The 24,868-nt window shown below is 34.4% G+C and overlaps 2 protein-coding genes across 4 annotated transcripts; both read right to left on the reverse strand.

Annotated features, from left to right (window-relative positions):
- Positions 1-3,578: 3,578 nt before the first annotated feature.
- On the reverse strand, positions 3,579-18,697 carry LOC134714774 (uncharacterized). Of its 3 annotated transcripts, XM_063576324.1 has the most exons (4): positions 18,648-18,694; positions 17,625-17,679; positions 12,624-12,764; positions 3,579-4,990 (listed from the first exon to the last, which is right to left on the reverse strand). In XM_063576324.1, exons 3-4 carry the CDS (start codon positions 12,761-12,763, stop codon positions 3,892-3,894), a joined length of 1,239 nt encoding a protein of 412 aa, XP_063432394.1. In that variant the 5' UTR covers position 12,764; positions 17,625-17,679; positions 18,648-18,694; the 3' UTR covers positions 3,579-3,891. The 3 variants fall into 3 exon arrangements, with proteins under 3 accessions (XP_063432394.1, XP_063432393.1, XP_063432395.1); XM_063576323.1 differs by lacking the exon at positions 17,625-17,679 and having other exon boundaries at positions 18,569-18,697; XM_063576325.1 differs by lacking the exons at positions 12,624-12,764; positions 17,625-17,679 and having other exon boundaries at positions 18,569-18,697.
- A 3,791-nt stretch (positions 18,698-22,488) lies between these two features.
- On the reverse strand, positions 22,489-23,330 carry LOC134716454 (protein hook-like). Its single transcript, XM_063579454.1, has 2 exons — positions 22,562-23,330; positions 22,489-22,502 (listed from the first exon to the last, which is right to left on the reverse strand). Exons 1-2 carry the CDS (start codon positions 23,328-23,330, stop codon positions 22,489-22,491), a joined length of 783 nt encoding a protein of 260 aa, XP_063435524.1.
- Positions 23,331-24,868: the final 1,538 nt, after the last annotated feature.

The following is a 24,868-nucleotide window of genomic DNA, read 5'->3' on the forward strand; positions in this document are numbered from 1 at the left end:
TATATCTATATAGGGGGGATTCTGGGATAAGTGCCTGTGCCAAAGATATACGGAGTTTGATTGGTACAAATCCCTCAAGACGTATGGACAGCTTTAGTTTGTAATTGTTTCCGTCTAGGACTTGAACTTCTTAATTATTCTCCAGAATTGATGACACCTTTCTAACAGGTGATGTGAATGAAGTTAGTGCGATAGGTTTATGAGCAACATGTCTATAAAGACTAGATAATGTCGAGTATGAAGACAATTTGGCCGTTGGTGTTCTCTCTTGTGTATCCTTTGCTCAGACATTTATATTTAATGAGGTTTGGGGAAAAGATAATATGGCGCGAAAGAAAATATTAAAACCCTGCTGCACTTTTTGTTATTTTTTGGGGAGTAAATTCATTTTGCACTTCATCAATTTCATCGAAAAGTTTTATATTAACGATTCGCTCGTGTATGTAACAACGTATTAGATTTTAGCGAGAGAAATTTATGTATTACTGAAAAATTATTACACCAGTGTTTCGATATCACAAACTAGTTTAAACATTTACTAAATTTTATCATCGGGATAAGGAAATAATTCGTAAATTTAACTCAACATGCAGACATCTTCGGGGAGGTTTGAGATCTCATAAACATATTTTACCCCCGCCGCAATTCTGCGCCTGTCCCAAGTCAGGAGCCTCTGGCCTTTGTTAGTCTTGTATGACGTCCATTATCACTGTACTAGTATACATATTTTTATTATTACGGAGGGCAGCAAACAATTTGAAGTGGCTTAGAAAAACCCAAATTACATCTGCTTACATTCCCTCTTTCTTAATTGAAAAGATCCAGTGTGAATGAGAATCAGAACATGAATTTTTATTTCTCTAATTTTTGTGCTATTTTCTTGACCAGCGTGAAAAACATATTTATCCTCACAAGTGAAATATCTCTCCTCAGCAAATGATTGGTTGTTACGTAGTTAAAACGTGAAATGTTCTTGGTTTCTTCTGCATTTTCCTAATGTGTCGTCATGAAAAAAGGCGACCATGATATGACTGAGGACGTCACAAATATAGAAAACAACTTTCTGCAATTCTTTTCAAAGGGAAGATTAAATCATTAGAGAAACAGATTCCACATCTAAAACGCATGTGTTACGATATTTCTCCACTCTCCACAGTTAAATTTTAATTATTTAAAATGCATAGCAAGCCTCACTCTCGAAAATATTACATGTTATTGTCCCGAATGGAGAATGTCTTAAGAAACTTGTTGCAGTGGTTGAATCTTTATTTATATATAAATATATGTATATACCAAAAATATCACTGCATATAATTCCATCCTTTTTCAATCCATTTTGGATATTAAGTATCCCTGCATATGATTCCATACTTATTCAATCCATTTTGAATATAAAATATCACTGCATATGATTTTATCCCTTCTCAAGCTTTAGGCTAAGATAAAGAGTAACTGTATAACGATCATTCAAGGTATAAATATTATTTTTATTATCAGATATTTATTTATACTGTACATTCATTCACTCAATAATTTCTCATCTTACAGCATTTCACAAAAGAGCTAGAAATTCAGCATCTTTAATGGGTAAGGCGAAATCCCACAAAATTGAAGCAATGAAAGACAAAATTACAAATGATGAAAAATGAGACTCCTCATGAGTTTTTTGATCATGTGATTACTTGAAGTTTTTATAGTGATTATTCTATTACCAGACTAAATATTTCATGACTATATGATAATCTAAAAGACTATTTTTTATCATTTGATTACCATACTGTTTTTAAACATACAGTTTTAAACTACTGAATATGTGATATTGGCCAAACATTTGTGATTATCATAATCACACTACTTCAGAATTATAGGGAGAAGTGACTTCTCTTTTTGAAACTGATAGGGAGAAGTGGTGAGATTTGAAAGAGAAGTGCTCATTCGTGCGGTGCGCTACAATGTTTGGCTTTTACTGTAGTATAAACAGTCATTTGCAAATAATGTTCTTTTTATATTGTTCAATTCATATCTGAGTATTCAATTAAAGTAACATTTCAAATTAAAAATTGTTTAATTTTACTAAGGTCCTTGTGAGAAACTACCAACTAAATGTCTTATTTTTTTTTTAAAAGGTAAAGAATTTATAATATATCAAATACAATTTAATTAAAAACTATCTTGTGTATGAAATCAGTTTTTCTCATCAAAAGATATATAAAGGTAAGCTGGGCCATAATTTATTGATATTAGTGTAATAGTGCAACTTTACAATAGTTTACAACAATCCATATAAATTATAGGGAATTATATACACAAATCAATGATGAGTTTATTTAGATGTAACCAGTCTTTTAATGCGTGTGGAATGCGTAATTTTTCCTTTTGGGATCAGTCACTATTCTTCTTTCAGCTGTTCCATCCGTGCGTCCGTAGTAATTTTTGTAAAAATACGGATTTTGGTCATAGTTGGTCCGTTTCCGACCCGTAGTTTAGAAATCGAACAATGGCGGACGATTGCAAGAAAATTTACAAAAATAAACGATGTTTGACAAGTTATTTTGGAAAGGATCATGACGTTTTTAATGCAATAAATGGATTGAACATTTACTGGGGGCAACTTTTATCAAGTTTAAATGAAGTAACAAACTTATTTTGCAGCCGAAAGTTAGGTTGATGTACGTTTTCGAGTAACAAGCACCGGAACTTTCGAAAGTGCACGAAGTGATAAAAAGTTGTATTTTTATCATACAACTTGCTACACACTGCAAGAACGATGCTTTAACCTCATTTCTTAAGATAATTAATCGTTTATGTCTTAATTTCTTTAATTATCAAGATAAAGTTGATGTTTCATCAACTTTGTAAAAATTGAAAATGTCCGATGACGGAAGCGACTGAAAGCGAGTATCGTAAACATTACTTGGATACCCCCATCCTCATGAGGGGCCTAATGAATGGTATTTCAGTAACATATGTATTATTCAATATTCCACGCTCCCTACAAAGATACTGCAGACAGCATAATGTCAGATCCCATTCAAAATCTATTTGGGGATTCAACAGAAATTACAACGCAGTTTAAGTCAAGAAATTAAATTTAACACTTTTTCCAAAGCTTATGACTTCTTTACATTTAGAGAAATGTTTTTCTATAATTTCTATAAAGTATATCGGTGATAGAGGCATACATCACCCTGTTTAGTAGTGATGGATTCCCAGAATCTGATTAAAAAACTGTATTCTTGTTTTCATGCTCTTTTACAACAAGAAATACCACTATTTAACATATTGATCAAGGCCATAAGCATTCTCTTCTATAAAAATGGCTACCTCATCAGAGCCTGCAGCTTGAAAAATTATTGTAAATTAACATGTGATAAAAAGGTTTCCAAAATATATTGTATAGAAAAATTGAGGTTGTAATCAAGCACATCTTCATTCCTCATCAACTTTACAAAATGAACTGTTTATAATTATCATGAATGGCTCCTTTTGCGTTGTGACAAATTTTACCTCCTAAACTATAAGTTGGAGATGACTTTGAAGAAAAATATTTTGTCTAAACATGTGTATTTCATTTTACTAACTCAGGGGCAGCAACCCAACAACAGGTTGTCCGATTGGTCTAAAAATTTCAGGGCAGACAAATCTAAATCTGATGAACATTTTTGCCACATGTGCTATTTGCTCTAAATGCTAATTAAGTTTCAGAGATATAAGCCAAAAACTGCATGTTACCCTTATGTTGTAATTTAAGCCATGTTGTCCATTTTGGTTGAAGGGCAGGGTCATCAGACACATTTTAAAAACTAGATACCCTAGTGATGATTTTTTAAATTATTTTTAGTTTACAATGTACATTTTCAGTCTTTTAATTCAATTAACTGGACCATCTTATTATGAAGCTCCATTCTTGAGACTTTCCTGCTGAGACTTTCTCTTTAGTTCCTTAATTTCTAATGACATTGACTTTATTTCATCTCGTTGCTGGTTGATTTTTTCAATTAGGTTTGATCTAGTCATGCTTTCATGTTTTATTGTCTTGTGAACAAAATCTGTTAGAGGCGATTTCTGACGCTCTACAGCTCTTTGATGTCTCTTTCTTAACATGAGACGGTCATCCATACATTGTGAACAGCGGTTTCCTTTGACTAACAATGAACAATGAACAGATCTTATTGATGATGTGTATTCACCAGAGCCAGCTGATGTGGCACTGAAGTTACCTTCCCTGAAGCTGCGAATCGTACTGGAGTACTGGGTACTGATTCCACATCCAACTGGCGTAATGTATTGATATTTCTCATCAGGATTTCCAACACAGACAGAAAACCAACTAAGACGTGATAATAACTTTGTTACAGATTCTATGCTATCATATATATTTGGCAGTCCTGTCCAAAAAGAATTGTCTCTTGGAACTTCCTTCCTATGTACATATATATTGGCACAAAATCTACTGTCAATGATAACTGTGAGTTTTATACTAAGGTTCTTGCTACTGATCTGGTACAGTTCAACTATACGAATTTCATTATCTGTACAGGTAAAAATATATGGATCACTAATTCTAATTTGTAGCAAACAGCACAAAGTCTTAAAGGGAGATAGAGAAGGTTCTGCAAGTTCATTCGGTGACTGATACACTGAAAATATCTCTATTTCTTGGATGATCTGTTGCTCTGTGCCTTCCACAGGTGCTACAAAAAAGTCCTCCTGACAATCAAAGTCCTGATTACCTGTATATTCCATCTCAAGTGGCTGTTCTTTTGATGTATATGTGTGGTCTTTATGTTCACCTAATAAAAGTTCCCTTTGGTCTTCATCTGATGCAATAGAAATGTCCTCATTGAGTTCAATCTTGACAATTGCATCATCAGTCTGGTTTGAAACTAAAAAAGAAATCTCCTCCATGATAGGATCAACAGCTGGCAATGGCTTCTTTTTCTTTTTAACCTGTTTTTTTAAGTTACTTCCCTTCTTCCTCTTTGGCATTCTGAAAGAAAAAGAAAAAACAAATAGATTTGAAGAATAATATTGAACTTAAATTGGAGAACCTATAATTATACAACATCGATTCTACTTTTGAACTTTACTTGCTATGTTATCATGATTATATAACATACATGAAATGCTTTAGGTTTAATTTAAATCTCACCAGACACCAAAATCGCCTGCATTGCAGCCCTCCCGCTAGACATATATATATAACATCTTCATGCCTTATATATCATGTACTGTAGTACGCCACTAGATTAAAACTGAAGTGGAAAGGTAACACATGGCCAGCGAAAGCTCTATTATTGTAGAGCCCAGGTGGTCATGTGGTCTAGCGGGACAGCTGCAGTGCAGGCTGCAGTGCAGGCTGTTTGGTGTCACGATATCACAGTAGCATGGGTTCGAATCCCGGCGAGGGAAGAACCAAAAATTTGCGAAAGCAAATTTACAGATCTAACACTGTTGGGTTGAATATAGATATACAACTCCTCTAAACATCAACGTCAGTGACCATTAGTTGGTTAAAAACAGTATAGTGACCACTAGTTGGTTGAAGACAGTATAATGACCATTAGTTGGTTGAAGACAGTATAGTGACTACTAGTTGGTTGAAGACAGTATAGTGACCACTAGTTGGTTGAAGACAGTATAGTGACCACTTGTTGGTTGAAGACAGTGTAGTGACCATTAGTTGGTTGAGACTTTATGACCATTAGTGGGTTGAAGACAGTATAGTAACACTTTTTTGGTTGAAGACAGTATAGTGACCACTAGTTGGTTGATGACAGTAAAGTGAACATTAGTTGGTTAAAAACAGTATAGTGATCACTAGTTGGCTGAAGACAGTATAGTGACCATTAGTTGGTTGAAGACAGTATAGTGACCACTAGTTGGCTGAAGACAGTATAGTGATCATAAGTTGGCTGAAGACAGTATAGTGACCATGAGTTGGTTGAACACAGTATAGTGACCACTAGTTGGTTGAAGACAGTATAGTAACCATGAGTTGGTTGAAGACAGTATAGTGACCACTAGTTGGTTGAAGACAGTATAGTAACCATGAGTTGGTTGAAGACAGTATAGTGACCACTAGTTGGTATAAGACAATACAGTGACCATAGGTTGGTTGAAGACAGTATAGTGACCACTAGTTGGTTTAATAAAGTATCGTGACCATAAGTTGGTTGAAGACAGTATAGTAACCATGAGTTGGTTGAAGACAGTATAGTGACCATAAGTTGGTTGAAGACAGTATAGTAACCATGAGTTGGTTGAAGACAGTATAGTGACCACTAGTTGGTATAAGACAATACAGTGACCATAGGTTGGTTGAAGACAGTATAGTGACCACTAGTTGGTTTAATAAAGTATCGTGACCATAAGTTGGTTGAAGACAGTGTAGCGACCATTAGTTGGTTGAAGACAGTATAGTGACCATTAGTTGGTTAAAGACAGTATAGTGACCACTTGTTGGTTGAAGACAGTGTAGTGACCATAAGTTGGTTTAAGAAAGTATAGTGACTATAAGTTGGTTGAAGACAGTATAGTGACTATAAGTTGGTTTAAGAAAGTATAGTGACTATAAGTTGGTTGAAGACAGTATAGTGACCATAAGTTGGTTGAAGACAGTATAGTAACCATGAGTTGGTTGAAGACAGTATAGTGACCACTAGTTGGTATAAGACAATACAGTGACCATAGGTTGGTTGAAGACAGTATAGTGACAACTAGTTGGTTGATGACAGTATGGTGACCACTAGTTGGTTGAAGACAGTATAGTGACCATAAGTTGGTTTAAGAAAGTATAGTGACTATAAGTTGGTTGAAGACAGTATAGTGACTATAAGTTGGTTTAAGACAGTAAAGTGACTATAAGTTGGTTGATGACAGTATGGTGACCATTAGTTGGTTGATGACAGTATAGTGACCACTAGTTGGTTGATGACAGTATGGTGACCACTAGTTGGTTGAAGACAGTATAGTGACCATCAGTTGGTTTAAGAAAGTATAGTGACTATAAGTTGGTTGAAGACAGTATAGTGACTATAAGTTGGTTTAAGACAATACAGTGACCACTAGTTGGTTGATTACAGTATAGTGACCACTAGTTGGTTGATGACAGTATGGTGACCACTAGTTGGTTGAAGACAGTATAGTGACCATAAGTTGGTTTAAGAAAGTATAGTGACTATAAGTTGGTTGAAGACAGTATAGTGACTATAAGTTGGTTTAAGACAGTATAGTGACTATAAGTTGGTTGATGACAGTATGGTGACCATTAGTTGGTTGAAGAAAGTATAGTGACCACTAGTTGGTATAAGACAATACAGTGACCATAGGTTGGTTGAAGACAGTATAGTGACCACTAGTTGGTTGATGACAGTATGGTGATCACTAGTTGGTTGATTACAGTATAGTGACCACTAGCTGGTTGATGACAGTATGGTGACCACTAGTTGGTTGAAGACAGTATAGTGACCATAAGTTGGTTTAAGACAGTATAGTGACCACTAGTTGGTTAAGACAGTAATGTGACCACTTTTTGGTTGAAGACAGTGTAGTGACCATTAGTTGGTTGAGACATTTTGTGACCATTAGTTGGTTGAAGACAGTATAGTTTCAATTTTTTGGTTGAAGACAGTATAATGACCACTGGTTGGTTGAAGACAGTAAAGTGACCACTAGTTGGTTGATGACAGTATAGTGACCACTAATTGGTTGAAGACAGTGTAGTGACCACTAGTTGGTTAAAAACAGTATAGTGATCACTAGTTGGCTGAAGGCAGTACAGTGACCATTAGTTGGTTAAAAACAGTATAGTGACCACTAGTTGGTTGAAGACATTATAGTGACCACTAATTGGTTGAAGACAGTAGTTACCATTAGTTGGTTGTAGACAGTAAAGTGACCACTAGTTGGTTGAGGACAGTATAGTGACCACTAGTCGGTTGAAGACAGTATAGTGACCACTTGTTGGTTGAAGACAGTGTAGTGACCATTAGTTGGCTGAGACATTTTGTGACCATTAGTGAGTTGAAAACAGTATAGTTACAATTTTTTAGTTGAAGACAGTATAGTGACCACTAGTTGGTTGAAGACAGTAAAGTGACCACTAGTTGGTTGAAGACAGTGTAGTGACCATTAGTTGGTTAAAAACAGTATAGTGACCACTAGTTGGTTGAAGACAGTATAGTGACCATTAGTTGGTTGAAGACAGTATAGTGACTACTAGTTGGTTGAAGACAGTATAGTGACCACTAGTTGGTTGAAGACAGTGTGGTGACCACTTGTTGGTTGAAGACAGTGTGGTGACCACTAGTTGGTTGAAGATAGTGTGGTGACCACTAGTTGGTTGAAGACAGTATAGTGACCACTTGTTGGTTGAAGACAGTGTAGTGACCATTATTTGTTTGAGACATTTTGTGACTATTAGTGGGTTGAAGACAGTATAGTAACAATTTTTTGGTTGAAGACAGTATAGTGACCACTAGTTGGTTGATGACAGTATTGTGACCACTAGTTGGTTGAAGACAGTGTAGCAACCATTAGTTGGTTAAAAACAGTATAGTGACCACTAGTTGGTTGAAGACAGTATAGTGACCATTAGTTGGTTAAAAACAGTATAGTGACCACTAGTTGGTTGAAGACAGTATAGTGACCACTAGTTGGTTGAAGACAGTATAGTGACCACTAGTTGGTTGAAGACAGTATAGTGACTACTAGTTGGTTGAAGACAGTATAGTGACCACTAGTTGGTTGAAGACAGTGTGGTGACCACTTGTTGGTTGAAGACAGTGTGGTGACCACTAGTTGGTTGAAGATAGTGTGGTGACCACTAGTTGGTTGAAGACAGTATAGTGACCACTTGTTGGTTGAAGACAGTGTAGTGACCATTATTTGTTTGAGACATTTTGTGACTATAAGTGGGTTGAAGACAGTATAGTAACAATTTTTTGGTTGAAGACAGTATAGTGACCACTAGTTGGTTGATGACAGTATTGTGACCCCTAGTTGGTTGAAGACAGTGTAGCGACCATTAGTTGGTTAAAAACAGTATAGTGACCACTAGTTGGTTGAAGACAGTATAGTGACCATTAGTTGGTTAAAAACAGTATAGTGACCACTAGTTGGTTGAAGACAGTATAGTGACCATTAGTTGGTTAAAAACAGTATAGTGACCACTAGTTGGTTGAAGACAGTATAGTGACCATTAGTTGGTTAAAAACAGTATAGTGACCACTAGTTGGTTGAAGACAGTATAGTGACCATTAGTTGGTTAAAAACAGTATAGTGACCACTAGTTGGTTGAAGACAGTATAGTGACCATTAGTTGGTTAAAAACAGTATAGTGACCACTAGTTGGTTGAAGACAGTATAGTGACCATTAGTTGGTTAAAAACAGTATAGTGACCACTAGTTGGTTGAAGACAGTATAGTGACCATTAGTTGGTTAAAAACAGTATAGTGACCACTAGTTGGTTGAAGACAGTATAGTGGCCATCAGTTAGTTAAAGACATTACAGAGACCACTAGTTGCTTTCATTCACTTTATCAGTCATTACCAATCATACAACATCCCTTCACATGGGTGTTGGTAAATTAATGTCTAATTGCCAGGGCGTACACGTTGTAACCATAACGCTATACTGTGTGATGTTATTTTATATGCATTAGCTATCATGACGATTAAACATATAGAAAAAACAATGTATTTATCAAGATTCTTCAACAGGCCCCTCTTATTCATTACCAACAGGTACTTTGGCCTGGACCTGCTTGGGCCTTCAGGCCCCTCATCAATGGGTTCAGGTAGTCCAAATAATTATGAGGTCTTCTTCTTCTTTAGGTTTTTAGTAGTCCTTCAATGATCTGAAGATTATTTACTGTTTGTGCGCGCAGCATGGCCTATATATATATTAATTTACAAAATCAAAAAACTAAAATATTTGGAAATAAGGTGCGCAATTTAAATTATTAAAATTGTGATTAAAACTATGTACATAGGCTAATATGAGTTAGATGAATTTGTGGAAAACAGCTAGTGTGAGCTGTTCACCGAAAGTGTCGACTGTGGCAACAGCGACTGTTTGCATCGGCAATAAGTTCCACTGAGTTATGGTATATGGAAAAAATGAGTATTTATATGTATCTTTTTAGGTTGAAAAGTGTCTAACAGTATAATTATGGTTTTTGCGGGTTCTACTGTCTGATGGTATGAGAATAGCAGATGGTATAGTTACAATTTGATGTTCTATTTTGTAGAACATTATTAATCTTGTGCGTGTTCTTCTTGCCTGTAGAGTTGGCCAGTTTAGGGTGTTTATCATATCTGTCGGGCTACTGATGTTATGGTATCTGTTACAGACATATCTGGGAGCTCACCTTTGGACCATCTCGATTTTGGAGGTTTGTTCAACTGTGTGAGGGTCCCATACTGAACATGAATATTCAAGTTTAGGATGGACTAGTGCCAGATATGCCTGAGTTTTGATGTTCTGATATGATGTTTTTAAGTTTCTTTTTAAGTAGCCCAGGGATTTCTTGTCATTAGCTATAATGTTGTCTGTATGTTTTGACCATTTTAAGTTTGCTTGAAGTGTAATGCCCATATATTTAGCTAAAGAGACAGTTCCAGTTTGTGATTGAGGAGGATATAGTCGTTTTTCTTCTGTGAGACTGTAAGGACTGTGCATTTGTCTGAACGGAAAGCCATCAACCAGTCTTGCTCCCACCTAGCAGCTGCATCTAAATCTTACTGTAGAGCATCACAGTCACTTTGAGATTTTATGGTTTTGTAGATGATACTGTAATCGGTAAACAGTCTGAGCTTACTGGATGATAGGTATTCTGGTATGTCATTAATGTAATTACCAAGAATAATACTGGGCCCAGACCTGTGCCTTGAGGGACACCTGATGTGACTGGGGCTAGGTCAGATGCTCTCCATCCAGGACAACTATTTGTGTTCTGTCATTTAAGAAGGCAGAGACCCAGTTTAAAGTTTTATTTTGGATACCGTAATAGTGTAATTTATAGAGTAATCTTTTAAGAGGGACTTTATCAAAGGCTTTGGAAAAGTCCATAAAAATTAAATCTACTAAAATATTTGAGTGTTGTTGTTATTATTTGCTGCAGGTTCTTGGATGAATGAAATGAGTTGCGTTTCACAAGATCTAGACTGACGGAAGCCATGCTGGAGGTCATACAGTATATTGTTCTTTTCAAGATGGTTGATGATGTGTTTAGTGAAGATATGCTCCATAAGTTTACAGGAAATACATGTCAATAATATAGGATGGTAATTTTTTGGTTTATATTTTTCCCCTTTTTTGAATGATGGTGATACATTGGTGTGTTTCCAGTCTGATGGTGTAATGCCAGTTTCAAGTGATGTTTTTTATAAGTGTAAGAATTGGAGCTGTTTGGTCCTTGAGTTCTTTAAGTATTCTGCTGCTGATGTTGTCTGGGCAAGTTTTCTTTTGTGGGTTTATATTGTGTAGGAGTTTATTGACACCAGGTAAAGATATTTCAAGTGGTGTTATCACAGGGTGTGAGCTAGGACCTTTGTCTGGAATGGTGTTATTTGATTCAGTTGTAAACAATGATTGAAATTGTGTATTGAGGATGTCTGCCTTTTGCTTTGTATCAGCTATTAAAACTGTCCTTCTTTTTTCGTGCAGTGGTGCAACAATGGTGTTATCTGTGCACAGTGATTAAATAAAGGAAAATAGCTTTTTAGGTTAAGATTGATTGTTGCACTGTTGGTCGGGTTCAATTATGGGTAGGTCTAATATCATTTTTTTAATATAATATAAAAAAGAAGATGTGGTATGATTGCCAATGAGACAACTACCCATAAAAAGACCAAAATGACACAAACATTAACAACTATAGGTCATCGTACAGCCTTCAACAATGAGCAAGGCCCATACCGCATAGTCAGCTATAAAAGGCCCTGATAAGACAATGTAAAACAATTCAAACAAGAAAACTAATGGCCTTATTTATGTAAAAAAAAAATGAACGAAAAACAAATATGTAACACATAAACTAACGACAACCACTGAATTACAGGCTCCTGACTTGGGACAGGCACATACATAAATGATGTGGCGGGGTTAAACATGTTAGCAGGATCCCAACCCTCCCCTAACCTGGGACAGTGGTATAACAGTACAACATAAGAACGAACTACAAAAATCAGTTGAAAAAGGCTGAACTCATCAGATAGACATAACATACAAGTGGACATGGCAGGGTACTAACCCCAGTATGCTGTTCTTTGTTCTTTTTGTACTTGTTTTTTTCAGATGTCAGTACTTTTCAGCATACTTGATGTCTTGTTTCATTTTATTATATAGCTTGTTTTTTGTATTTAAATTTTCCTTAGATTGTTGTGAATCGAAGGAAGTCTTTTTTTGTATGTTAGGAACTTATGAGGAATGTTGTTTTCCACTTGATTCTGTAAGATTTGTTTTAAATGTGTTCCACATATCATTTACATTTGTTTTGTCCTCTAGGTTTAGGTCTTGAAAGGCTATTATATTTTTTCTTTGATGCCTTACATCAGCCACTGCTTTATATATACATAATATATTAGATAGAATATGATAAGTCAGAGAAATACATACACATGATCTACTGGTGTACAGGTCAAGCCAGAAGGCTGGTTAGTGTTTACAATATCGATATCCAGTTTTGGTTTCCTCAAATTATCATAATGGTACTTTCTTCTTTGGCAAACTGATGGCTTTCTTCTTTTTTTGGGCATTCTGAAAGAATTTAATTAACATCAACAATTGCCTTCAAGACTTTATACTAATAATTGTCTGCACAGAAAACTTTTTTATTTACTCAGGGGTGTGGAAATATTTGTTGTGAGCACTTGTCCCTGGGCAAGTAAAATTAAAAATTTCACTTGTTCGGAAAAAAATTACTTGCCCTGATTAGCTAATATATGATTCTTACTTAGCACTGTTGTGCATTACAAACAAATGAAATCCATTTGTTTATATGTGCCTATTGCGTACAGTATCTAAGAATCTGGCACCAAATCTACAAGTCCTAAATAATGACATTCATTCGACAAACACTAATATAAATAATAACATCCAATTGTAAATTAGCAAAGTGGTTGAAAATATGAAGAAAAAACATCTCTATACACAAATCCAGTATGTCATGATAGGAAAGTAATGCATGTCCTGGGTACAATAATTCTCTGAAGATGGAAAAGTGTTTTAAGTGTAAACGGACAAGGGTCTGTCTTGATATTGAAACAAAACACCATGTCCGACAGCTATAAAAGTATAATACTGATTTTTATTGTAAATTGCATCAAACTGGTTGAGAATATGAAAAAAAAACCTCTATACACAAATCCAGTATGTCATAGGAAGGTATATGTCAACAATCTCCTTGAAGATCTCAAATCACACAGCTTAGGATTTAAAATAGGCACAACATATGTGGGCTGTCCAACATGTGCAGACGATGTAGCCTTCATAATTAGCAACTGTGAACAGGAACTTCAATGTATGCTCTCTGTAACGAATAACCATGCTAACCAATCTAGAGTAACCATAATCCTTCAAAAACAAAGGCAGTCATTTTAATTAAACCTAAAAACATTAACAGATCTGATCTACAATGGAACTTAGGCAAAAACTTAATATATCCATCAGAGGATACTAGTACTACACATCTTGGTCTAATAAGGGTAGAATTAAAGGAAAATGATGTAAACATCGAAGCATGTATCAGTATTGCAAGAAGAACGTTGTACTCCCTGATGAACACTGGCCTGCATGGCACAAATGGCCTCAATCCACAAACTTCTTATAAAATATATCAGAGCTACATCATTCCAAGGCTGTTGTATGGCATGGAGATTCTACCACTTAATCAGAAGCAAATGGACATCTTGTCACGCTTTCATAAGAAAAACTTGAGCAGTTAATGCCCACAAGAATAGCTACTGGTGCTGTATATCTCATCTTCTGCACTCTTACAATTGAGGCTGAAATCCATAAAAGACAACTATCTTTCCTTTATAACATTGTCTCTTACCACAACTCAACATTACTGGATCTGGTAGACAGACTACTAATTATGAATATGGACAATCAACAAAGCTTCCTCTGTAAGGTCCAAGTCGCAGGTACGTTAGCTATGTATGATTTGCCAAGCATTGATTCAGTTTTCAAATGGATCAGTACTCCCTGTTTTGACCAGCCTTTCATCAACAATTTCAGATGTTAAGAAAGAAGCAGTAAAAATTCGTCTCTTAACTGGAACTTACCCTCTTTGAGTCAAATAAACATAAATTTAGTGGTGGAAAAGAGTCTTCCTTGTGCAGATAGTGTGGAACATTAAATGAGGACATAACACACTTCTTACTACTCTGTCCTGCATTACATCAGCAGAGAAAAACATTATTTTATAATCTAAAGGCCTTAGTCATCTCTTTTATTGGCACGTCAGGATGGACTGAAAGATTTAAAAATCTAGTAGATATCGTTAAATTGATTATTGATAGTACACTTATATTACCTGATATTAACAGTCGTACCGAGTGAGACAAAATTCAAAAAATGTCTACCGATATGTGCTATAGGCTGCATACTGAGAGAACTTGTATTCTGCAGAAATTGTGAAAGTCCGATGAACTGTATAGAAAAGTAAAACCATAAATACTGAACATTTGTGATATGAGCTGTTTGTACATATGTGATAAGGTAGAGGCAGGGGTGTCCCCCTTATTTTTACTGTATAAAGCTTAAGTGATTTTGTCCAGTTTTTTAATTTTGTTTTTTATTTACATTTATATTCCAAACCGTAAACTTTGGATTTTTGCGCTCTCCATTGTATAAAGCACCCTTTATTTTTAGATTTTAGTTGTGTACAGTAAATATTAAATATAAATTTTGATAAGGCCTAGATATTTTACCTCTTAACTGCGTAAATTATTTTATCAGTCCTTAAATAGATTTGATTTTATCCGTGTACAGTGATTCTAAAAAAAAATTATGTTATATGTGGAAACTTTTAGTCAATACATTATAAGTTTTAATTAGCTCCCTTCTGAATAATATCTGATGCGGAGGTGTTTCATAATTGGAATTCTAATATGACGTCCTTATTACGCTTTGTAAACAAAGCCGTGTTCTAATGAGAACAAACTAGAGGCTCTTTAGAGCCTGTGTCGGTCACCTTGGTCTATGTGCATATTAAACAAAGGACACAAACGGATTCATGACAAAATTGTATTTTGGTGATGGTGATGTGTTTGAAGTTCTTACTTTACTGAACGTTCTTGCTTCTTACAATTATATCTATAATGAACCTTGCCCATTAGTAACAGAGAAAAATATTTGGTAAAAATTTACATAAATTTACCGAATTAATGAAAATTGTTAAAAATTGACTATAAAGGGCAATAACTCCTTAAGGGGTCAATTGACCATTTAGGTCCTGTTGACTTATTTGTAGATCTTACTTTGCTGAACATTATTGCTGTTTACAGTTTATCTCTATCTATAATAGTATTCAAGATAATAACCAAAAACGGCAAAATTTCTTTAATAATTACCAATTGGAGGGCAGCAAGCCAACAACCGATTGTCCAATTCATCTGAAAATTTCAGGGCAGATAGATATTGACCTGATTAACATTTTATCCCATGTCAAATTTCCTCAAAATGCTTTGGTTTTTGAGTTATAAGCCAAAAACTGCATTTTACCCCTATGTTCTATTTTTAGCCGTGGCGGCCATCTTGGTTGGTTGACCGGGTCACGCCACACATTTTTTAAACTAGATACCCCAAAGATGATTTTGGCCAAGTTTGGATTAATTTGGCTCAGTAGTTTCAGAGGAGAAGATTTTTGTAAAAGATTACTTAGATTTATGAAAAATGGTTAAAAATTGACTATAAAGGGCAATAACTCCTAAAGGGGGTCACATGACCATTTCGGTCATGTTGACTTATTTGTAAATCTAACTTTGCTGAACATTATTACTGTTTACAGTTTATCTCTATCTATAATAATATTCAAGATAATAACCAAAAACAGCAAAATTTCCTCAAAATTACCAATTCAGGGGCAGCAACCCAACAACAGGTTAACCGATTCATCTGAAAATTTCAGGGCAGATAGATCTAGACCTGATAAACATTTTTACCCCATGTCAGATTTCCTCTAAATGCTTTGGTTTTTGAGTTATAAGCCAAAAACTGCATTTTACCCCTATGTTCTATTTTTAGCCGTGGCGGCCATCTTGGTTGGATGACTGGGTCACGCCACACATTTTTTAAACTAGATACCCTAATGATGATTGTAGCCAAGTTTGGTTTGATTTGGCCCAGTAGTTTCAGAGGAGAAGATTTTTGTAAAAAAGCTAACACCGGACGACGACGGACGACGGACGCAGGACGCCAAGTGATGAGAAAAGCTCACTTGGCCCTTTGGGCCAGGTGAGCTAAAAATATGTTTGACACATGCACACAAAGGAATAGGTCCCGTAAGACCCCTTTTTGGCCCCAAAATATGGCAGTTTTACAAAATTGTTAAAATGTAAACTTTAATATATTTATTGGACAGTTGAATGCTTCTGCTACATAAATATGGGCTGTTTTTGATAATACAATGCACATATATCGGGTTGTAGCACCATTAAGTCATGCTAAATTACTGAAATCTTCAAAATTCTATCATTTTGATTAAATTTTAGGCGGTTTCCATGTAAAACGAAAGTGGCCACATTCGTGTTCATCCATAAAATTCAAATGTAAGTTGTATTCTATAATAATACATAACATATATAAAGATTGTGGATGAACACGGATGCGGCCACTTTCATTTTTGACAAATACCATCTGAAAAGTGACATTTTTTGGCATATTTGAGAGATTTTTCATATTTGAGCTTGAATCGGATTCTTTTTAATGACTAAATTAGTTAAAATCTTTCACAAAAACTAATTGAATCAAGTGAAATAGACACTTAAGTGTGATTAAAAAGATGTCAAAATCTTTCGTCAGATGAAACTGAAATTTGAGGCCAAAATGAGTCCTTACCGGACCTACTCCTTTACTGTTTATATTAAAGTTTCCATCGTTATCCTATAAAATTTACACATTCAAGTAGCTTACATAAACTTTTATAATATATATTATATCGAACAACATATATTTCCCCTGCTCGTATTTTTTTTAAACTAAAAAATATGAAATGTAATGTACAGAATCCTCAGGGAGGACAAGGGAACAGCTAAACATTTTTACTGTATTTTCATATGCTTCGACCTATAAAAATACTGTATTTGTCCTATTAGAATCGAAATAATTCCATCTTGTCATGCTCTATGCTCATTTTAACATGGGTAGGTATTATGTTTGACCACATTTTACACCTCGCTAACGCTCAGTGTAAAATATCGACAAATATAATGTCTACCCATGTTAAAATGAGCATAGAGCATGACATGAAGAATTATTTCTTAAGTTTACACAAATAGAAGAAGAAGAAGAAGAAGCTGCACATTTTGGTTTAGATTTCACTGACCACTGTTTCAGTTGCCAATCTCTGTTTATATTTGTCTCTGGATAAGTGTATAGAACATGTGAACCTACTTTATTATAAAATCTAATCAGCTGCTAATAAATCTATGCAGGAGGTTTCTCCATAGACATGATAGAAGAGGGTGGTAAAGGGGGGTACTGAACACGGAAACACGTAAAATAAAAATCGCAAAAACGTAGCACGAAAAATAAAAATCGGGAAAAACGAAGCACGAGAAATAAAATCGTGAATATTAAGAAAATAGCACCAGCAGTTATTACTCAGCCGTTCTTGGAGATCATGTATAGACATTGTTAATGTACATACAGACCTTGTGGTCACCTTTTAGCGTATTCTTCTTACATATATGATTTGAAAAAAATATATAATTTTGATGGCCTTTATTACATGTATAGCATACATAAACTTATACAATAGTAAGTAGAACGGAAACAATATACATCAATTTCTATTATATTACACAAGTTTCAAAAGGTACTATAACGCACTGACTTTGAGTTAGTTCCAATTTACTTTTAATGAAATGCGGAACAATGCAAGAACGAGAAATTAAGAGCACCGACACGGAACACGGAAAATAAATAAGGGGAAATACGAAGCACGCACATCGAACAAAACATGAGAAAACGAGAAATAAAACACCAAAACACGAACACACGTGAAAAAAAAAGGCCGAAAACGTTGCACGAAAATAACCCTTTACCACCCTCATAGAAGGACTAAATCCGCCTGTTCAGGTTTTATTGTCATGTATTGTAATATCAAATAGTTCATCATGTTTAATTTATTACTTTAATGGAAAAATCATCACAATTATTTGTACTTTAATTTAATTTTAATTTAACTGTACTGCTCTCAGTACTGTAGAGCTGCTTTAGTCGAATGTATTATTACAGAATTATATTGATAACAATTTGAATTTCCGATTTCTGTGGTAAAATTCCCAACCTGGGTAAATATATAAATGAATGTATATATATATATATAGGGATACCTTAATTATTGTTGGGAGTAACAAAATATCAAGGACGTAGCCTCAGTCTAAGGTTATCAAGTTGCAGCAGACTCAAACTGACATTAGGTGTTGAAAATGAAAGTTCGTTGTTTCAGGGAAATGCAGGTAAAGGGGAAGGAAACCAATGTTATAATGCTGGGAAGATAAATTGAAGGGTCCTACTAAAATGCGCCCGGGAGCGCCCGGGTGAGGAAAAAGCGCCTGGGGAAAACAAAAAGCGCCCGGGAAATATATAAAATACATTTTGTTGGCAAGAGACAACTTTGTGTCGATGAAATCAGTTATGAACATTGATTTTTTTTTTAATTTTAGACAAGTTATTTGCAAATTCAGATAAAATTAATTCAGAAGAAAATACCGTTTAAATAAAAATAACTTAGCATCTATATTAAATACATCATTTGTACCAACATGTACAATTATATTATTAAAATGGTACCAGGTGAATACCCTGTTTTTTAATTTCCTTAAAAGCATTTCACAACTCAGACCCCCAAAGGCCTGAAGTTGCGTATTCCTCATCTCTGGAAGATACTTTAAAATTGAATCTGATATAACTAAACTGGGTTTACCCCATGCCTTCAAACCTACAATATAATTTAAATTATTAACTAATAAAATTATAACACCAAATAAAAAACAAATATCACAGTCGACACATCATTTTTGACGAGACTTGCAGCTTATCATTTAAACCATATCTAAGATACAATTTATAGGCGTCACTCTTCCAATCCCCTTGTAATTGAATGAGTTCAGAAGATACACCACATTGGAATGCCCAAGTTGCACCTCCTCTTCTGAAGCTATGAGAAGAATATTTTGTTGTATCTAACCCAATTTTCTCCACAATGTTTTTCAAAAAATTCTGTAACATATTGTAGGACACTGGCTTAGTTTTTCTACCAGATAAAACAAGAAAAGCTGGGGAAGATGCTAAAGCAGGAAATTTTGCGCACATGGCCTTAAATGCACTAAAAGCACACAACGGCGAGGATAAATTTTTAACAATTGGTATTTCTAAAACTCTCTCCCCAAATTGTATAGTCTTAGACCAACGAAACTGAACTAGTAAATAATCTTCCAAAACTGAAATATTTTCTCTATGCAAACATTTAGAGCTATCATCTACTGTCCCAACCAAATTGGATTTTCTACAAATCAAATAGAAAGCAAAAAGAAAAATGCACCAATATGTGTAACTATTGATATCATCAAAATTTAATTCCTCCCTTATTTTTAATAAAATACTAGGTGTGATTGGAAGAGCTGCCCGAACTGTGTGAGGATTGCATCGTTTTAATCCCTTCATAAACAATCTAAAATAGAATGACTCAAAATGAATAAAAGGTAAATCAAAAAGTAAATGTAACACCTTAACTCCATTCAGATAATTTCTGATTGAGTCTACACTTTTGAATGATCTACTTAAAAATTGTGCAAACAAGCAAAGTGTATTTAACTCGCAAGGCAATGTCTTTAAATTATAAAAATGACAAAACAGGAAAAAGGCTTTCCACTGTATCTTTAAATTTTTTCTAGTTCCTGAAGCGTGTGCAGATTTCAAAGATTCTTGTGCTTGTGTTTTAAGCATGTGAAGGTCTACAGATAAACTATGTTCACCAATTGTGACAGAATCTGAAAAAATTTGAATCTACATTAACATGTTGAAAATTTCTACCTTCTATTGCTTCATAAAACTGCACAGAGTAACTATCTGACAAACTCCATCTGGACAACATATCTGGTAACCTATTCTCAATACCGTCTATATGAATAGCTCTTAATTCACATTCTTTAATTGCACAAATAAAACATATTTCTCTAAGACAAGCTTGTAAAAAACGACTCCTCGATTTCCCTTGATTGATAACTTGAACTGAAACCATATTGTCACACTGAATACAATCTTTCTGCCTCTTTGTCCCCACAATTTCAAACACACAATAACGGACAATAATTCCAAAGCATTTATATGTAAGCTTTGCTGTACAATGAAATCTGGAAACACACAGTGAAAAAACTGTCCATTTGAAACTCCTCCACAACCTACCAAACATGCATCTGAAGCCATATACTCGTCTGGTTCTGTCCACTCTTGAAGATTTAACAGTGAAACACCATTATATATCTCCAAGAATTCTGACCACCAGAGAAGATCCTGCTTCAATTCCTCGTAAACCTCTAAAATACAATTCTCATTTTTAAACTCCCTAAGAAAATTTAAAATTCTTGATATAAAAATACGACCTGGTCGAACACAACTAGCAATAAAATTCAGTTTTCCTATTAAGGACTGTACTTCTTTTAAAGATGCTGTGTCTTTGTTTAACCAAAATGAAACTAAGTCAAAAATCTCCAATAATCTATCAGGAGTAACTTCCATAGTCATTTTCTCCGTATCAAACCAGACACCTAAAAAACTCATTCTGTAGGAAGGACTACTCGCTTTCTCTACAGATTCTTCCAAACCACAGCTATCTAAAACCCATTTCAATTTTGTATATGAAATATCTGCTTTTTCACTAATTTCAGCACCAGCAAAATCATCTAAATAATTTATCAAAGATATATCATGCTTTTTGGCTATAAATCTGACAGCATTAGTCACTGACTGACAAATAAAAGCACTAGATTTTAAACCCATAGGTAAAACTCTATCAATAAAAAAATGACCTTTCCAGGTAAAACCAATTAAATTATAATCTTTTGGATCTACTGGAATTTGTCTATACGCTCTGCGCAAGTCCCTTTTAAAAATTTTACAGAATTTCCCTTTTTCTTTAATAATTTCAATAAAATTATCCACATTAGGATAATGTAGTTCTATATGTTTACCTAAATAAACATTTTTATCAATTCCATCATTGACAGATTTGCCCTTCGGAAAACTCAAATCCATGATAACTCTCCTTTCTTCCGAGTTTGCCTTTGGCACAGAATTCAAAGGAGATATTACCAAAAGATCATTAAACGGGTTTGATGCAAAAGGACCTAGTACGGCACCATAGCCTACCTCCTTTTTAATATATTTATCAATCTCTTTGGCAAAATTTCTTGCCCCAGTATGATTTTTGACAATTTTACTGTTTCCAAATTCTTCAAATTTTCTATCAAAACCTAAAGGCCAACCAAATTCTAACATATCACAGATTTCTTGATCGTTATAATCAAATAATTCTTGTCTCCAAAACTTAATGCATAATTTAGAATAAACTGGAACTTTAAATAAATCAAAATTATATCCTGGAACGCCAATGAAGGAATTGTGCAAATTCAAAAGAAAATTTTGTTCTGGTAAAATAACTTCAAAAACTGCAATACACAATTTACAATGATCTTTCTTATGTAAACATGCATTTAGTAGTCAGGCTTTTTTATTTGGGCAATTGTCTGAACACTCCGGGTGTGTTTTTTGGATATGTTCTTTTTGCCAACATGAAGCACATATGTGATGCACAGTTCTAGTTATACCTCTAATAACTGTAGTGTGAGTTGAGTTGCTGTGCTCACATTTATTGCGTTGATACTTAACACAAAACCAAATTTGCTCTTTACCATTCTGGTTTTTGGACACTGATCTAAAATTGGCTTGCCGCACTTCTTTTGGCAAACTTTGTCCACTTAACATAACATTTTCCAAAATCTGTGAGTCATCAGACCAAGTTTTTCTACCTAATTCAATTAATCTTAACCAAGCGGCGTAAAATTCTAAAACCGATGCCCAGTTATAAATGGAGCTAAAGTATGCGATTTTCTGTAATAATTTTAAACGTCCTTCTTTTTCCAATTTATTTTTGCAGAAATTATTTATAATTTCAAGTTCACCTGCAACAAGCATTTTAAAATTCAATTGCTTAAACTCCAAATCTTTACTCACATACTCATATTGTAAAAAATTATGTGGAAAAGACTGTGGATTTATAACTTTATCTGCAGATTTTATTTTAAGTCCTGACTTTAACTTTTTACTCTTTTTCCTTGATGATAATTTTGCTGACAATTCATAATCAGATGAATCCTCAGAGCTGGAATTTGAACTTGTTTCAGATTCAGACTCGGTACTACTGTTCCCTCTCAATACAGATTCAGGCAACTGTACTACCTTCTGAGATTTAGAATCCAAATGTTTTTTCTTATGTTGAGTAGTTTTAGAAATAGAACCCTTAGCTAAATTCATTTTTTTTAATTGCTGCAATAACTCTTGTTCATTTGTTACTTTTTCGCTTTTAAATTTCACGTTTTTCTCTTTTGAAGTTTCAGCGAGCTCGGACTTTCCACTAAATTTAGTGTCAAAATCCAAACCTAACCTCTTCAATTCATCATTAACCTCTTTATTTAATTTATCATTAGCTCTTAAATTTGTTAAAGTGATCTCACCCTTTGATTTCTTTGATTTCTTTTTGGGCTTTTCTTCTGATTTTGATAGCCCATCCACTTCCGCCTCTAATTCTTTGATACGTTGGTTGAGCTGCTCCCTCTTGAGTCTTTGTTTCTTTTCTTCTAATAGCTTAACTCTTAATTCCAGCTCTTCATCGGACTCCCGAGGTTTCAACTCTTCACACTCTTTGCTATTTTTCTTGAGGGGCGTGGTGAATATCAATGCTGCGGCCTCATTTATCTTATTATTCTCATCATCTGACATTAGATCAAGCATGTCATCTTCCTCTGCATGCAGTTCTAATTCATCCCGATCTGAGTTATTATCGGCCATTTTCTGAAATACATACTCATATGCCATGTCATCTATACCAGACGTTCCAAAATTATTAAATTTTTTATAGTCTATTATCGCGACTTTTCTCTTAGGACGATTCATAACTAACGAAAAATTAAATACAAATTAAGTAACAAAAGCTGTACAAATCTCAACGACGACAACAAGCGTTGATAAAAATTGAACAAACGACGAAATGCTCAAGTTGAATAAATACTATATATAATTCGCTACATAAACGATGATTCTTTCTGAAGAAATGAACAAACGACGAAAAGCTCAAATCAAATCAAGAATAACTTTTGAAAAAAGAACAAACGACGAAACACAATGTTCTTTAACAAATTGGCTACGCTGATAGAAGTTTCAACGACAAACTAAGACATATTTAAACATAAAAATTCTAAATTATTAAAATGTTGACTACCTGTTTTCTGGTGTTTCTGAAAAGTGAAATTCAAAAGTGAGTTCTACTTTTAAATTGAATTTTTTATCCAATATAAATTACTGTACTGCGTGACCAATAAAAAACGAGTTTAATTTAATTTAGAAAGCAGAGCAACTAAACCTTGACAAGATATGTGCTCACTGTTAAATGAAGTGAGACCAATTGTCCATTTACCAGTTCACTAAATTGTTTTTCTGATTCTTCATTAATTAATCATTTTTAATCAAAAATTTACATAGACATTTGTTATAAAGCACAAAAACAAGTATGAATGTTTCAATTTTAACAATTACATTAAAAGAGTTACACATAATAAATCAGCAAATAACGTAGTACTATACATGTACCGTAGTTAAAACACGGGGATAAAGAGCAGGAGTTTGGTCTGTTGGTGTAAATTTAAAACTTTGCATTTTAAAAAACCCTGATAAGCATAGCCATTGGAACAGTTTAAGCTTGAAAAAAAAGATATAATAAATCTGTATCAGTATAGGAATAAGAAAGTGTTCACCATGCAGTTGCGAAAAAAATATTGTTAAAAATTTTATTCTAATTTTATATTTTTTTCTCTGGGCGCTAATTTCCCTTCTCCGGGCGCTTTTTCTGTTCCCGGGCGCTCTTGGACGCTCCCGGGCGCTTTTAAGTAGGACCGAAATTGAATAATCTATAATTGAGAAAATATAAAACTGAGCTGTTCGAAAATGCCGTTGGTTTCTAGATATTATAGTCATTAACGGCAGTGTTACTTTTTTGTTTAAATTAAGATGTAATCTTGATTTGTTTTAAATTATTTTTTTGTCGTGTTTTATGACTCTTTTTTTTTTTGTGAACGAATTATGATAGTGCGATAGTTTTTCGTGGCATTACTCAGTCTACACGTTTTTCTTGATCGCCAATGTAGCTATGCGAACTGTTTCCCGCACAATTGTATTATTTTTCCAAATGCTTTCTTGTTACACTAGTCCAAAAACTTCCGGCCCAGTTTCTCATAGCCATTCTTCCTCAATGCCAATTTTTCCGGGGGGGGGGGGATTGGATCGATCTAATTACTGTTCCCCCGGAAAAATTGACATGATCCACCTTTTCCCCCTAATAGCACGAAAAGCTAATGTTT

Source organism: Mytilus trossulus, chromosome 4 (assembly GCF_036588685.1).
Source record: "Mytilus trossulus isolate FHL-02 chromosome 4, PNRI_Mtr1.1.1.hap1, whole genome shotgun sequence".
In the NCBI taxonomy this organism is placed as follows: Eukaryota; Metazoa; Mollusca; class Bivalvia; order Mytilida; family Mytilidae; genus Mytilus; species Mytilus trossulus.

Coding starts and splice junctions, on each gene's coding strand:
- LOC134714774 (XM_063576323.1), bottom strand. CDS start 12,763: ATGCCCAAAAAAAGAAGAAAGCCATCAGTTTGCCAAAGAAGAAAGTAC. Junction 4,991..12,623: donor TGTACACCAGTAGATCATGT/GTATGTATTTCT, acceptor TTTTTCTTTCAG/AATGCCAAAGAGGAAGAAGG.
- LOC134716454 (XM_063579454.1), bottom strand. CDS start 23,330: ATGGCATATGAGTATGTATTTCAGAAAATGGCCGATAATAACTCAGAT.